General features: G+C 35.9%; 1 protein-coding gene across 1 annotated transcript in view; it reads left to right on the top strand.

Moving 5' to 3' along the window:
• The window catches only part of LOC136041988 (exosome complex component RRP43-like), a 30,109-nt gene extending 12,940 nt beyond the window's left edge, over positions 1-17,169 (top strand). The window contains exons 3-8 of the mRNA XM_065726812.1: positions 1,467-1,604; positions 8,697-8,871; positions 10,190-10,339; positions 12,004-12,127; positions 14,888-14,991; positions 17,044-17,169. Coding sequence (XP_065582884.1) covers positions 1,467-1,604; positions 8,697-8,871; positions 10,190-10,339; positions 12,004-12,127; positions 14,888-14,991; positions 17,044-17,153 — 801 coding nt within the window. The 3' untranslated portion in view covers positions 17,154-17,169. The remainder of the gene's footprint in view (positions 1-1,466; positions 1,605-8,696; positions 8,872-10,189; positions 10,340-12,003; positions 12,128-14,887; positions 14,992-17,043) is intronic.
• Positions 17,170-17,438: the final 269 nt, after the last annotated feature.

Below are 17,438 nucleotides of genomic sequence, written 5' to 3'. Positions count from 1 at the left end.
AAATTCCTTCATGAGATATACCAGTTTGAAAGTTTAAAGGGGTTGACAACTTCAGTAGTAAGGTACACACTGAAACCAAAAATAGGCCGATACCAATTGTGAGACATATGGGGGAGTTGTAAGCAAAAGTCGGCTGTTAGCTCATAATCATCCTCGGCAATGAGGGGTTTGCAACTCTTACTAGTTGGTGTACCTATTTTTTGTTTCTGTTGTATTTGATGGTAAGACCAATTTGGTTCCAGTGGTAAGGCATGTAGGGGACTTGTAAGTAATAATCGGCTGTAAGGCTACAATCATCTTTAGCAATGAGGAGTTTGCAACTTTTGTGAGTTGGTGTACCTAGTATGTATTTTAGCATCCTTATAGATTAACAACTTCAGCGTTTAGTCGCAGCGAGGAAACAAAACCAAAGTGTTGCTTTCGCAACACTTTACTCGGCGAAGCCGAGCAAAGTTTGCCGCAACACCTCACGTTGCCCATGCAACGTAGATCTAGTTTCTGTTTGTTTTAAGTTTTTTGTTATTGTAAGACTTTATTTCTGTTTGTGTTGACAATTGTTGATTAATAATAGGAACATTTGTGTATTTTTGACAGTTTCCCTGCTTAAAAACTAATATTCTGGATTGTAATTAACATATTCGACTAAATTTGAATGTCCAGTCAATGCTTGGAAAACATTTCATTAAATTAATTTATATTCGTTTTTAATTGACAATTGTTGGTTAATTGTAGGAACGTTTGAAAAGTTTCGACTGTTCTCCTGCTTAAGAACTAAAATTTTGGATTGTAATTAACATTTTGCGTAAAATTTTAATATTCAGTAAAAAAAATTTGACCAGCCATAGACTTGTGCAATAATTTTTAATAATATATTTATTATAAAATATTGGTTGATGTGTTTACTTTATTCATTTAGATCGAAAATCTGTGTAACTTTTGGTCATCTGTATGGATGAAAGCTATCCAGTAGAAGCTCTTGAACATTCACATACCTTATTCACCATTTTATTAAAAGAAATTTTTTATGTTCTATTTTTTGTAACTGTTATTACAAAAAACATTGAAAATAAAAATTAACCAGACGTCACAAATCAACACAACCGGAGTTGTTTTCCTAATTTTGTGTCTTATTAGAGGTTCCCTAGGCCCTATTGAATGTCCGGAGATTTTCAACCTGGATCAACGAAAAAAAGTAAGAAAATTGATTTTTCTATGCAAAGAATCAATACAACCAAATTGTTGTTCTTACTAAGGTGTGTTTTTTCAAAACCTTCCCTATTCCTCAATTATGAACACTTATGGACACAAGGATCTTATAAGAAGCGTTAACCCTTTGAGTATGGAGGACCTATTTTAGTGATATATAGTTTAGTCAAAACTTCTACAATATTTATAGAAGTTCTAGAGTTTCCTATGATTTCTAAAAATTAAATATAACAGTCTGAAGTTTTCTATAACTATTATAGAAAGGTGGACTGCGACCGGATGGAAGAACTCCTGGTGAAGCAAGAGAAGCTGCTATATCATCCGGTTTTATTGGTACAGCAAATGGCTCGGGCTGTATGAAACTTGATCGAACCTCTGCTGTGTGTGGTATCAAAGTGGTAAGTGAAATATATCACTCTCTTCATCTTGAGGAGGTCTTTGCCAATTTATTAGTGGAACGAAAAGTTAATGTGTGGGTGCAATTCAGGGGTTTCCTTCACCTAAAAAGTTAAAATTACTCAGTCTAGAACATGTTATTAAATTGATGCGTCGCTTCTAAGATATTGTGATTTTTGCTGTGGATTTAAAGAACTTTTGAAGAAAATTCGAAATTGTTGTGTGTCTGTAGATTAGATACTGCAATAAATGTGTGATTTTCCGATCTTCTTAGCAGTTTTATTTCAAACTAACACCATTTTGGGTTTATTTGTACATTACAAAACATCACCTATCCTTATACTTTTGATTTATTTGTGTATTTTTATATTTTAATGCTTTATCCTTTGCATCAGTTCACTTTTAGATGTTTTTTGACCAAGTGAGAATAAAGGAAAAGAGGAGTTAAATACGCCGAAAACTTTTGTTTTGCGGATTTTTTTTTTATTGTATTGGCTATAAAAGATGGAAAGCTTTAGTGTTTAAAAGCTCAAGTTAAACGTGCAAGTTACCATTTGGTTCTATTTCAGGATTTTCTCTTACAGGCCAGTGTTGCCACTTATGCCGCATTTTGCGGCATTACGCCGCAATTCTGAGAGAAATGCCGCATAAAATTTTAATCATGCCGCACGCCGCGATTATGCCGCGAAATGGCTTTTTATACCGCATTTGTTCCCGTATGTAAAATTTGTCCAACTTTAAGTTTCTTATCTTTCGCAAGCATAAAATGGGGATTTCAAAATTTCGCTGAAGTCAACTACAGACCTTGATTAATGACCCAACGGTCGGCAGCTTGTCCCCTGGGAGGCCAGTGTGTTCGAAGGGGATTGAGTTATTTTTGCGGGTTTGACGAAATTTGACGTTTGAGTTTCTCAGTTCATCTCATGACTTCATGACCTCTATCAGCTCAGCCCTGAAGTGTTTTCAGGCCAAGTGTTTTCAGAAGTGTTTAACACTTCTTCAAATAATCGAAATAATAATCGAAGGTCTCTAATAGTGGTTTTACAGAAGGAAACATGCTAGAACAAAAAAGATACTTAAAAGACATAACATAGTTTAAAGATAAAAGTATAATTTGCAAACTATATATCTGCTGCAGCATGCCTCCCTGTGATTATTAAATAAAAGAACAAGTTTTTTTAAATGAAAGTAAGGAGTGACATTAAAACTTAAAACGAACAGAAATTACTCCGTATATGAAAGGGGCTTTTCTTCCTCAACGCCTCCCTCTGTACGCTAAAGTTTGACTCTTTCTCTTAGCTCTACTTTTTAAAAAAGGAAAAAATTTTAGCGTAAAGAGCGGGGCGTTTATGTTTTATTTCCAACAAAATAATACTATGTTTTCTCTGTGTTATTTTCAGCAAAATAATACTACATTTTCTCAGTGCTAAAATTATTTATAATAATGTTAGATTAGGTTAAAATGTACTTGAATCTGAATTTGTGGTAGAAGTTATTAGTGTTTTTGTAAAGAGCATAAAAAAGGCATCAAGTGGTAACTTATTGATGGGTTGGATCAAAATGCTGAACATGCTCAGAACAAAACACTAAAAAAAATAATATAGCCTATTTGTCACTTCTATAGCCTACCTAGATTAGAATAAGTATAAAAGTACATTATAGCATAAATTCCAGTTTTAATTTCTTGTTCTGTGCTTTTAGTTTTGATATTGTAATTCCTGTTATTTGAGCAAAATGGTAAAATTTTAGAGTTGCTACTTGTTGCTATCTTGGAAAGGAATTAGGTTAGAAAAATGAAACTTTCAGTAGTCTTGAAAATCCTGGTAAAAAATATATACTCTGGGAAAGTATTGCCAAGCTTTTATGTTCACCCTCCTCTGATTTCTAAGGCTTCAACATTTGCCTATTTCACAGGTCCTATACCTATTGAAACTTTGGAAAAACAACATTTTACCTTCATTTTCAGTTCACAGTTTCTTTTTCTCTGGTTTTAGTTCTGAAAATGCAATTCCTGTTGTTTGAGTTGCATTTTAAGCCATATCCGTGAGTTATTTCTAAATTTAGGAAATGTTTTTGTGGATCTTTAAAACCTCATAAATTGGTATTGAGCAAAGTTGTGAAGCTGAAAACAGTTTTGTTGTACTTCATTTAAGCAAAAAATCTATTTTGCAAGGTTTTTCTTTTATATAACAAAGATTTTAAAGGTCATCAAAGGTCAGAGCCCTCTAGAGGGAGGAGTGATGGCAGGTACATCAAAATACCTTTCTGGTACATGCTTTTAGTCTGTAGACTCGTCCCTTAAAGTTACATTTTATTACCCTAGGCTTTTCCAAGATAGCAAAAGGTAGCTAAAGTAGAATTTTACCATGCAAAATTTCAGGCTACATCAATTGTTCAGAAATCAGACCAGATTAAATTAGAAATAGTCTCTTCCCCAATTCAAATATCTGAGGGGAGTTGAGGGATGGTTAATTAAAAAAAAAATAGAAAGATTGAGGTATTTTTAACTTACAAAGGGGTGAATGGCTCTTAATGAAATTTGATATTTAGAAGGATCTTATTTTAAACTTCAGAGCTCTTATTGTAAGTCCTGACTAGATCTGGTGATATTGTGGGGAATTGAAGAGAGAAACCAGTGGAAAAATGCCTAGAGTGAGTGGAGAGATCAGGATGAAACTTGGTGGGATGAATAAGCACAAGTCCTAGATACATGATTGAAATAACCAGACTGGGTCTGCTCTCTTTGGGGGAGTTGGGGGGTTCAGTGCTTTGGCAAGTTTGGTGCTTCTGAACATGCTAGGGCAATAAAAAAATAAGACCAAAGGTTCTATGGGATCCCAAAAATGCAATATTTAATCCAGACATTGGGTTTTTTCTTCGCTTGATCCAGTCTTTGCCAGACTCCTTGAACATTTTTACTCTTAAAGATCTAGAAACAGATTAAGGCCAAATGGCTAATCCTCTGAGAAATCCAAGTTCAGATTTGGATTCAACATGTGTGTTTACCTCTATAAGTCATATCTATTTTGACGATACCGATCGAAACGATCCTGCCTTTTGCCAATTTTCCGGTTTCGCCGAAATTCCGGAGCTACTTGTCTGGCGAAAAATTGAAGCTCAGAAACGAATTTAGCGTATCTCCTTGAGTCCTTACCCCTATTTCCAACATCTAGTCAACTTCAAATAAAAAATGTACGTATAACAAATTATCCGGTTTCAGTCGGATTCCAGACGAAATATATGTCCGGCTAAAAAACGATTGTCATATACGGTTTCAGCATGCCCTCTTACCCCGAAATCGAACATCTTATCAACTTCAAATAAAACTGTTACTTTTAACTAGCTTTCCAGTTTTGGCCGGATTCCCGGCGAAGGATTTATCCGGAAAGAACAAAGGGTTCTCAGCAGGCTGGCGCTGGAAGAAATTAAACTAATGGAGGTTCGTTTCTTTCACCAGCAAGTCAATCCATGAAAGAAAGGACATAACAGCTAAATATTTCTCTTGTTTATAGACCAAACGTGTTACAACATAATGGCAGAAGTGACAGATATCGATCAGGAATATAAGGACGGTGATAAAGACTCAGACGATAGTGAACCCTCCAACAAAAAACCAAGGATCACAAAGAAAAGGGCCGACCAAAGATACAAGACTGAGTGGGAAAGAGAATCTGACTTTAATGAATGGTTACGAAAAGGAAAGGTGCAGACTGGTCAAAACAGTGGATATTTAGCTCACTGTCTTTACTGCAAAAAGGATTTCGTTTGTAAAAAAGGGAAACACGACGCAAAAAGGCGCAAACAGACCAAAGCTCACGAAGAAAATAAAAAAGCGTGGATAACTTCGTCTTCTAAGACCATGCCATTGAGTCTTCATTATTCTGGTGATTCAAAAATCGAAAGAGTCACTGTTGAAGCGAAGCTAGTGACATTTCTCGTTGAGCACGATCTATCCTATTCGCTTTCTGAAGACTTGCTGAAACTTGTGAAAGTATGCCAGGCCCAGATCTTCTAAGCCAGGCCACTTTTGGTAGAACTAAAGCAACTAATATTGCTCGACAAGCGTTGGCCCCTCATTTTCATGAAAAGCTTCTTGAAAGCCTGAAAACGAATCTTTTCTCCGTAGTAATTGACAAGACCACAGATTCCTCTGTAGCCAAACAACTTGCTGTTTGTGTCAGCTTTTGTGACGAAGCAATGAATGTGCAGGTATATTTGCTCGCTCTTGTCGAATGCAGCGACGGATCAGCGTCTGGTCTATTCAACCAGCTAGTGAAGGTGATGGATTATGTCAAGAAGGCGGGTGTTCCTCTACAAAACTGGGTCTGATTCTGCTCTGACACAACGAATGCTATGATGGGGATAAACCACTCAGTTAAAACACTTGTTGAAGGGAAATATCCCTGGGTTACAGCTGTGAAATGAAGCTGCCATCTGTGTGCCCTAGTTGCAAGTCATGCTTGCAAAAAACTGTCCAAGAGCCTCGAAGATCTATGTCGGACTGTGTGCAATCAGTTCAGGCACAGTACAAAATGCCAAGATGCATATAGGAAGGAATTTCAAGTCTTTACTCAAGTGGAACAGCACAGATTCCTTGCTTTGGCTCCAACACGCTGGTTGTCGTTTCAAAACTGTGCACGCCGTATTCTCGAACAGTGGGATACTCTTACGTTGTACTGGGACTCGTTGGTACTTGATGATCCCTCGCATGCTAATGATCATGTAAGAATGACACTAAACAACCCATATTCGAGGGTTATGATGTTCTTTGTCGAGTACGTGTTGGGAGAGCTGAATGAGTTCAACACCATCTTCCAGTCTGAAAAACCCCTATTTCACCTCATGAAAACCCAGGTGGAAAAACTTCTTCGGACATTAGCCATGAACTTTATGAAGCCTTCATATGTTAGAACAGTCAACCCTTTTGACATCAATCCGCATGACGCAGTGAACTATCTTCCCGACGAAAATGTCTATATCAGCTACAAAGGATACAATTTCCTTGTGGGGCTCGAAACGAGAGAAGTTACCAGTGGCCGTTTTGTAACGGAAAGTCTCCGAATTCGTCGCTCCGCGAGGGATCTCTACGTCGAAGCTGTTCAAACAAATTCTTGACCGTTTTCCATTCTCTGAAAAGATCTACGACCTGGTACACTTGCTTACCCCAAGCTCTAGTTATGAACTGAAAGTTCCCAGTCTTCGTCAGTTCTTCGATTACTACTATTCTGCGCTTTGGAATAAAGCAAAGCTAGATCAGGAATGGCGGTCTATACCGAGTGTAGCTCTACCTAGTACTGTCGATCTCCCTGACGTAGATGACATGGACATTGTCGTTTACTGGCGCCACATCTTGCAAACGAAGTCACCAAATGGTAGTCGGATGTTCCCAAATGTCGGGAAAATTGTTCAGTACTTTTTCTCACTCCCTTTCTCAAACGTTATTGCCGAGCGTCTCTTCAGTTTGCTCAAGGAAGTGAAAACTGATCAGCAAAACCGACTGAGTGCAGTGACTCTTTCGGCAACACTGAAAACCAAGTGTGGCCTTAAGCGCAATTCTAAAGCGCATCGGGCAAGTCAGTGCTAGAGCTAGAACCCGGACTAGTCAAGCGTGTACTCAAAGTGAAGGCTAGTGCCTCTTCTTGTGACTGTAACGTTTTGAACCAAAGCATTGTGTTTGGTCTGGCCAAAGATATTGTTTGTGACACACGTGAACAGTCCGATTCCGATTAATCTTGTCTGTTTGTCTTGTATTATTTATCTGAAATTAATCTTGTCTGTTTGTCTTGTATTATTTATCTGAATGTTCCTTCTTGAAGCTTTTGATATTGATTTTCACTAAACATTAATCAAAAAAGGTCGAGATACGAGAATCTAGTTACTCATCAATTATTCTATTGGATAGGCTTGAAGGCCCAAGGGAAAATCGCTTTTAATTTCTTCACTATTCACTTAACATTTACACGGTTTTCCCACCGTGGACTTTCCCTGCTGTGATACCTCTGCACTTTTATTTCTGTTGCGTGCTTGACGAAAACGATGAACGACAAATGTGTGTTCACGGACTGAGCTGACCATACTTGCCTTTGACCGCTGAAAAGAAGGATAGACAGCACGTGTTTTCTCAAATTTATGACAGATCTTCACCACACTTCACTTGCCACTGAATCAACATTCATATTAAAGCGAGATTTTTCACCCATTCTCTCTCAAAAATACAAAACACAGCTTTTCCGAGAATTTCGGGCATGCCGCGGTTTTTACCGCATTTTGGTTCAAGGATGCCGCAGAAATGCCGCTTTTTGACGAGGCCGGTGCCGCGGAGCGCTGCCGGTCGAGTGGCAACACTGTTACAGGCATAGGGAAAAATATATCTTACAGGTCTTAAATAATTTTAAAACCCCAAGTGAAAGTCAGATGTTGAAGGATATAAGGAGTAATACTGTATTTCTTAGGATACCAGTGAGTTGTGACTGGAGGAAGGGTTTAAATCCCCCTGGAGGATGGGTTTGAACCTCTTTAGAGTCATCTCCACTCTCCGACGTTTCTTTGGCCGAGGTCACGTTTTTTATGCAGCTCTTGTTTTATAATCATAAAAGTGACTAAACAGATAAATTCAGGAAAAACGGCACTGTAAACATAGTTCAGACATCAAGAGCCTTTCTGATTTACTAAACAAATAGTTTTCTTCATTCTTCAGTCATTTCTTGGCTTCAAACCGAGTGCTTAGAGTATACTATTTAATACTCGTCACATAAAGCTTCTTTTTTGTCTTGACAAAATAGGATTAGTTTTTCTTAGAAAATTAAAAAAAAAATGTTCTAAATGATTTTTTTTTGTTCTTTGTGCTTATCTTTTCTTCCCTGGGATATTTTTGTAATGAATTAAACAAAAGGGAATATTCAGTTTAATGTAGACCCATGTCTTTTTCACTTTTTTTGATTAGAAACAAAGGCGCCTTTTTTGAAAATGAAAAGCTCTCTCTTTTCTAAAGATGCAAAGGTGATTTTAGTAGCTTAGCTAAAACCTTTTTGTGTTTGCTTCAAAGTGTGATCTCATAAATCCATTTAATTGGTTTAGCTTCTCGTTCATTCTAGGAATTGTCAAAGGTTCCATTAAGTTACACGAAAGGGAATTTTTCGTGCAAAGTTCAGTTTCCTGCAGTTTGTTCGGTGAATTCACGTAAAGGTCAAATACAGCAAACGGATATATGTAACTCCATTGAGCTTTTAATATCAGAACTAATTGAGCCAGGAATAATAAATCTTCCAGGTAGGTATGCTTAGAAAAATGAATTTTATTGTCTGATTGTCAAAAGGAACCCGGAGTCAAGATATTATTGCTTATCTAAAATTCTGGTGCAAGTTCACTTTTTATGGAGAAGTAGGGACCTATACGGAATTTGGGGAGAAAGAATCTCTGGGTTTCGTACCCATAATCGAAATAATTGAGGCTTTAAACGGGATTGCAATTTTTATTTATTTATACGTTGGTGCTTCCCAATTTCAAAAGGAGACTAGATGACACTACCTGTTCCTAGTTCTGTCATAAAGGCTCTCGAATATTCAGTTGTCGTAACGACATTATTTGCTAAAAGATCATGGTTGTAGTTTAAATAAATGTTTTGCAAGATTAGGGCCGTGTAAAGTTTTGACAATTAATTTATTTTATTGTCTTTTGACAAACTTCAATCGCCTAATCTATTTTCACTGTTTCTTAAGACTTCCATTGCGAAGATAAGGGATAAAGATTTGGAATTGAAGACAGTGTTTCATATATGTATGTTAGTATTTTGAGAAAAATTTAGCTGAATCCAAGACAGTGTACAGGTGCTAAATGTCGTAATAACCCATCTGTTTAAGGCTAAGATTTGTCCTGATTAGGTGGAATAAAAAAAAAAGTTAACAATCAACTATATTAAATGAAAGAATAGAAAACTGAAAAGAAAGGCTGATGACTGGCTGTTATACTTACTGTGGCGTAGATTTAGATCATTGTTAATATATAGCAGTCCGAAAGTCAGGTAACAAGACGATTCAGCTGGCTCTATATATATATATATATATATATATATATATATATATATATATATATATATATATATATATGTATATGTATATATATATAGATAGAGAGAGAGAGAGAAAACATTTATTATTAAACCAATACAAAACAGTAATAACAGCCACCCCGAGAATTAAACACTTGTCCGAGGGGGTGGCAAAAATAAATTAGAAATAATACAGGAAAAAGAAAACAAAATTATTTATAAAGCCAATAAAACGACCTTAGACAATATGCCATCAAAATCTTTGGAGAAATGCCCACGATGAGGTGGAATCCACTTTCAACACCAGTCTTATCGTTAGAATTTTGTAGGAACATGTCAATGCATGAGTTTAGCATCAGTTGAAGATACTAAGATTTATTAGTTCTATTCCGTGATGCGAAAAACCTTAGGAAACCGCTTGAATCTTAACGTAGAGTAAAACTCATAGTAGTTACTCAACATAGTTAGACTAGGAATAATTTCCTGTTGAAATATTCTTCGGAGATATTAGCTTAATCTCAGCTGCTTTTTTTCAATTAGGAACTGAGAAGCCATTGATCAAGCTTGAAGACCTTCGAATATTAGACACAAATTGGGTTTGGAACTTAGATGCTAATGTCTTGTGTACATCTTATGATGGAAATGCTACTGATGTCTGTATTGGAGCATTTGTTGCAGCGTTGAAAAGCTGTAAGACCCCTTTTCTTTCTGGTTGTATATTTCTTTCTAGGGAATTTGTTTGTAAGAGTTAGAAGCGTAGTTATACGAGGTTACGAGTTTCACTTTTTTGGTCCCCTTACAAAATCTAAACCTTCTAGCGATTTCAGCTGTGAACTTGTACTTAAATTTTGGATTATATTATTTTCTTTAGACTTTGACTAAGCCCTAGTCATTTTTAATATTTCAAGACGGTTGTAAGCCATGTAAATGCAAGATATATAAATATGTAAGTTCTGGATTATATTATTTTTACTTTGACCTAACGCCGGTTTTTTTTTTTTCTGATATTGACATTCCCAGGCAGCCAGACAGAGAAGCTGCTAATAGTAAAAAAAGGAGCTCAAACTTGGGAAATTTTGTTATAATAACAGGGTTTAAGGCGACCCGTAATATCTTGTTTCTTCTTGATTTTCTTTTGTATCGTGTTTGAGCTTTTATGAATACTTTTAGTCAACACAAAAATATAATCATAAATGTGTTTAATGAACTCATATGATGGCAGCCAGAGAGGCTGCCATCAAAGAAAAATGGCAAAAAGAGAGGCTAAAGCTTCTTTTTGTAATAACAGTGCATGGTGACTTCTTTTACATACTTTTGTAGGTTTTATGCATACGATAAACTAGTCCAAAATTTAAGAGCCTATCAAAATAAAAATTGGTTTAATATTGATTTTCCAATTTCGGACTCAGCACATACATGCAAACTTTTTGTAATATCTCTTTTACTAATGAACCAAGGATATCGTTGAAAACTATTCTGTACTACGGCTTGGATATGATATTTTATTTGTTAGTTTGGGAGTTATTCAGGTCAGAATGTATTTTCAGACATACTCTGGCTCGGAAATTAAATCCTGACATTTCCAAATTACTGAACAATTTTTTTTTTCTTTTAACTATGCAAGTAATCAACGTTTCGCTGGTTTTGGGAGAAAATGTCATCCCTTAAGTTTAAGTTTCACATTTTGAGAAAAAAAAGTAAGTAGTATGTATTACATCAAATGCAGATTATTTTCTTGGAGGATTTGCTTCTATTTAAAACATGGGTTGAGGCTTTCCCTCTATTTGACTCTGAAAGGAGACTCCTAAGCGTATTCCCAACTTTCAACTCTGACTCCAAAAACCCAAAACTTCTTTGGTAAACAATTCCTAGAAGAGTTTTTGCACTGTTTATTATACTTATTCTTTCTGTCTGTTTTGAACCCTTGAAACGAATGGGGTAGACTGAAACAGGCACATGCATAGAATATTTTTTTTTTTTGTGGGACGTAATTTTGAAACAAAATTTACAAAGATAGGCGAATTATATAGAAAATTTTATATATCAAGAGCAAATTATAAAAACATTGAGATTTAGATGGGGGCACAGGCTACTAGTATGCTACTTTGGTGGTCTTAGTTAAACCGTATTAATTTGTTTTTAACTTACAAATTTTTTCGCTTTTTTTTCATAAATATAAGCATCTAGTATGAATAGGGGCTCTCAATAAATATTGTATATAAGTTAAAGAGATGTTCTGTCTTGTTCTTATGCTTTATTCTTCGACAATCATTGCTGAAAATTCTTCAGTGCTTGAATTTTCATTCAAAATCACATTTATGGTTAATAAAGTTTCTTTTTTTTTATTTTATCAGTAGAACTGCCCGCTGTTGTAGTAAATAAGGACGATGGGAAACCTTTAATTGACGAGAATGGGCCAAGAACAGGACTAGCTTTAAATAGCCACCCGTTCTCCACAACATTTGCTTTGTACGACCAGTGAGTACCTCTTGTTAGTGTTAGTATTTTAATCCTTAATTAGCTATTTTTTCTCTCATTTGTTATTTTAGTTGCTTTTTCTTACTAAGTATTACGTAACTGAGGCCGTGTCCCATTTTTGAACTGAAGGAATTGTATTGTAACCCTGGATAGCCTTTCTTGTTACATTGTAATATCTGTCAGCTACCATACTGGGAATCTGATTACATTAGTCTTATGGGATTGCCATTTTGCATAAATTTTCCGTAAATTGTTTAATCAAGCCCGAATTCGGACTACCGGTACTGCTGCTGAACTGTTAATTCGAGCGATTGAAAAACAAGCTGGATTTGACTTCGATCAGATTTGGATTTACAAAAAAAAACAAAAAAAACAAAGCGTTAGAAATCTGAGAAAGATATCCGGAAGTGGGGGGAGAGGGTATTCTAGTTTCCTATTAGAACTTCCTTTCAGGTCTATACCTCTTCTACGAATGATTTTTTCACGCTTTCACATCAGGGACTATCTCTTGTGGCAACATTAATGTCTATGTGCTATATAATATCCAGTATTTTATTATATATTACCCCACTCCGTGGTCGCCAGTATGAATCCACCTTACATCTTCATCTGGTCGAGTGGATAAAATGGGCTTCTACCTGTATTGTAATGTTATCATATAATGTTTCTGCGATACTACGACCCTAAATTCTAGCGGTAAAAAGAAAGTTAGAGCATCTTTACACCTTTAACTTGTTAGCTTCCTCATTTGTCTGCATTTATGACTTCTGTTCGTGTGAAAACGTGCATAATTGAGACAAGGTTTTCTGATTAATATATCCAGCCTATACAGACGTCCAACCTGTCCAAATTTTTACAGTAACTACTAATGTATACTGTTTTTACTATTAGGACATTAAATACTTGGTATGAAGTGTGCTTTAATAGTTTCATCTGCTTTTTTCGATATGCAAGGCTTTTAGGAGTTAATATTGACTAAACAGTATATGGGTTTTCTTTTCGTAAAGTTGGGGCTGGCAAAAGGAACTCTGTTTCATTTGAATTTTGGTGATGATGAAGTTAATGTTCAGGTTAGTTTGTTTTTCAATCATATATACATAACATACTTAATATACAAATCTGGCAGAGAGACAACATCGTTTCGTACAGATAAAAACAGCTAAAGAAATAAATGGATAATCAATCAAAGAAAGACATGACAAAGAAGAAAAAAATAATAGACATAATATTAATTATTCACCACGCCATAGCAGACACCCCACCCGATATACAAAAAATATTTTTCTTCAACCAGCAATGGGACAGCCAGAGGGAAATCAAGACCCGAGAACCCCTCCCCCCCCCCCGCCCTGTCAAAAAAAGACAAACAAGTAGAATAAATAATAATAACTATCCAAAAGGAAGTATTTCAGCTTAATTTTTGAAATTTCGAACGACAAATCAAAATCGAAAGTAGACTCATTTCAGTTTCATGCAGCAACTCCTCTGTTTATTAGAGAAAACGGGACCTCTCTGAAATTATCAATGGCTGGTGTAGTTCGCGTATATCATGCGTCAAATGTGAAGATAGCACAGAAACTGGGAACAAATCAAAAGAAAAGAAATAGCTAAGCAGTGTCAGGAGAAAATTTTGTAACTTTGAATAATAACGAACGTAAAAGTAACTGCCAGTTCAACGGGAGGAATATTCAATAAAGAATATGAACTTCTTTTAGAGGACTTACTTGGAAAAGGAAGGGAAGAAAACTTTTGAAAATACGAAGCGCCTTATCTTGTTGTCTTTGGAGTGAAAATAAAATGGGATCTGAAAGTATTCAAGTAAATAAGTGAACAGTAATTTAGGTAAGAATGAACAAGAGCAAAATAAATAGAACGGATAGCTTCCAGAGGCAAAACGAATTTCGTACGGTGCATAATACCTATGTTCCTTCCAAGCTTCAGTCTTACACTTTTAAAATGGGGCTTCCAACTTAAATCTAAGTCCCTTGGGATAGAAGACTTAATCAACTTAAGATCTGGCAGTCTTAAGTTGCCTTATCATCTGCCTTATTAAACAATAACAATAAGGCAGATATTAAACAATCTGCCTATTAAACTTTGTGCAGGCCATATTCCTGCATCCTATTTAGCTCTGAATGTAATTGTAAGTTCCGTGGTTTCCAAATGCAATATTGCCTTTTCTCAAATGCAAAAATAGTTAGAATTAGGAGCTTTTGACATCAAGTTTGTTCTTGTCTTATCTTGGAAGCAAGACAACAATCGCACCTTTTGAATTACTACCACTGAACTATTGTCTCTGCTTGACTTTTTCCTTTTTCCATTGCAATGATAGAAAAAACTGCAACGATGATTTAACATGAAAATTAAATTGAATACTGCTAAGTAGGCTCATGAAAAAAGTGTTAATCTTTGCCACATTTTAGCCTAATCAGTCTGTGATTTGACGGCTAATTTTTCGCTGTAAAATTATTTGCCGGAAAAGTTGATATCAAATTACTCTGGTTTTATTGATGGGAGATGAAATAAATAACGTAGTTCCTTGATTTTGTTTCTTTTTTTAAGTGGCAATGTTTCAGCCTTTCACTTTAACGGAAAAATGAGCATACATTTTTTATATCTTTGTGATTACACCATGGAACAGAGTATCTTGCCGCTCTTATTGGCTGGTAACACTATAACCGAGTAGCTTTTAAGGAAGATTCAAGATGTCGTTTCGGCTCAGCTCCTATGATAACCAAGGTCCATTTATTTTTCTTTTAGAATCCTACTTATGGATCCCACCGGTTTGGAAGAAGAGGCTTTGTTTGGTAACAGCTTAACAATTATTTCAGATGGAAAAGAACCAATTAAGGTCTCAAAATCAGGTAATTTTTCTTTCTCGTGGGAAAATACTTACAAGAAAATTATATCATCTTTGAAGTCAGAATTATAACTTCAGTTTATCTGAAGACCTTGAGCAGTCTTCCCTAACCGTATTAGGCGCTGGAATGACTCTTAATGCTGACTTCGTATAGGTCCATTATAAATCCAATAGGGGTAAGTACTGCCTTGGCTTTCTCATTGTTTATTATTATTCCTCTCCCCGACCCTTGATCATACGTTAGTATAGACACTAAATATCAAAACTCCTTCGGTTTCTACTGGCCCTTTAAGGTGTGGTCTCGTTGACTTTTTGACTGGTTGACCATCAAAACCTTGGTTTTTTGATTGAATATTAGGCTGAGGTTTCCACAACTTGTTTCACAGCCCTTTAAAGACCACCAGCTTTGCCATCCAAGATCACAGGATCTGTACAACCAGAATTAGTGCTTGCCAGTGGAATATTGTTTAATTGACAAGTAGAATTCTTGGTGAGATGCCAGGACATTAGAAATTATTTAATCTGTCTCAAAATTGAAGGGACATAGAGAGAGTGGTCAACCTTGCTTGACTCCGTAGTTTATAACAAGACTCTCACTTTCATATTTTCAACCTGTGCTACTCTCAACTTTCTACTGTTATAAATATTTTGTAACGTCATAATTACTTTCCATGATCCCGATCGCGACAAGGTGGCACTGCATCTTTGGCCACCCTTTCAGCCAAACGATAGAGAGAGTTGGAGGTGCTGTGTATATATCAACTATGATGTTCTCGCCTCAACACTTGCAAAACATCTGCAATGGTTGATGTACTTACTTGTCTTTGGAGCAGGACACGAGCGTTAGCTCTCCCTGGTGTCATATAGCTTCATCACGATCGTGTGCCAAGAGCCTTTATCTTTCTTGAGTGACTTGATTAGTTCAAGTAAGGACTTGTCCCAGAGCCTCTCATACCTTCTATATCTGTCGAGTGGCTCCGATTTTAGCTTTAAAGACACTCATCCACTTTTTCTTCTCTCCCCCCCCCCTCTCTCTCTTTCTCTGTGTCCGGGTAGCGAAAGGCACTTGGCGACTTTTTGAATAAAAGTGCTTTCAGACCGCCTCTGGGCGCGGCCGAATCCCGAGAGGGGTCTCTGTTGGATCACCGTATCACTGAGCTTAAATTCCACATCTTCATCTGTTTCTTCTCCTCCAGAAAGGGAAAAAAAATCCATTATTTTGCGATTTTTTCGAGAACTTGAGAAATTCAGATACTGGGCTCTGGCTGAGGACAGCCGATCTCTGTCTATATCTTATTTTTAATTGATTTTTAGTTACGGTAAAGATGATTCTCTAGATTTGCAGTAATTCTAAAGGTGGTTTGTGAAATGTTTTACATTTACAGCCTAGCCTTTTAAACTAAGGAAGTTTCATCGATGGGTGTAACAGGTTTTCTGCTTTCTCATAAGGGTTTTAAGATAGTTTCACATTCTTTTCCTTTTAAAATGTGACATTTTTCATTTTCTACTCACAGTGCTATACAGTCGGAAACTAGAATGAGTTTTTAAATGTAGTTCGTAAAAGTGCTTATAACCAAGATACTTTTTTATCAGTATTTTCACTCAAAATTTAATTACTAATTCAAGAGTGAAGGTCTTTAAATGTCAAATGTTATTGATTCCGGCTATTTCCTAAGTATGTGGTGGTAAATTTTAAGGTCTTCAAATCCGATTTACAAAAAATGGAGTCTTGCAAGGAACGACATTGCTTTCTGGCTAAGGCCCCCTGTTAAATACGTATAGATCTATTTTCCATATTTTATGTAGGTACTGCTTTTACTCTCCAATGCTACTTGGTTTTAAATTTGGTAAAGGTTGAATAGATGAAAGACAAAATTCAAGTTTTTAAGAATTTTCATATGACTCGTGTGCAGCATCTATAAACATTTAATTTCATGATTAGGCTGAAACTAAAATACAAGGTTAGGCAAGATATTTGCTTGTAATATAAAACTTGCTAACCTGTAAATGGAAAAATTAAATTTGTTAAAAAGTTTATATTTACATATTTTTTTAGGAGGGTCAATCTCAGCCACGAAGCTCAGAGAAGCCATCAACATTGCAAATATTAGGCAGGCCACTCTATTCCAGTTGATGATGGACAATGGAGAGAGTATTGATAAATAAATTCATTAATGTGCTATTTTGATTCGAACTTATTCTTATTCCTATTCTCGGTAAATAGTTCCAGACCTTGGATAAGGATAAAAATAGAAAAAAAAAATAGATAGTTTTTTCAAGACTTCAATCACGTAACTGTGTTGCCCTAAATGTCCTAAATCTCAGAAGCCTGGCCACTGGTTACAAATCTGAGGCAAAGATTGCATTATGGCCATCCAAAAACAGTAAATCATCAACATATTTTACTTTTTTGCGTTTCATCTGCAATATATGTATATCAGTTTCATCGCA

This window comes from Artemia franciscana, chromosome 2 (genome assembly GCF_032884065.1).
Source record: "Artemia franciscana chromosome 2, ASM3288406v1, whole genome shotgun sequence".
Lineage (NCBI taxonomy): Eukaryota > Metazoa > Arthropoda > Branchiopoda > Anostraca > Artemiidae > Artemia > Artemia franciscana.
Note: the sequence above shows the minus strand (reverse complement) of the source record. Positions and strands in the feature narration are given on the sequence as shown.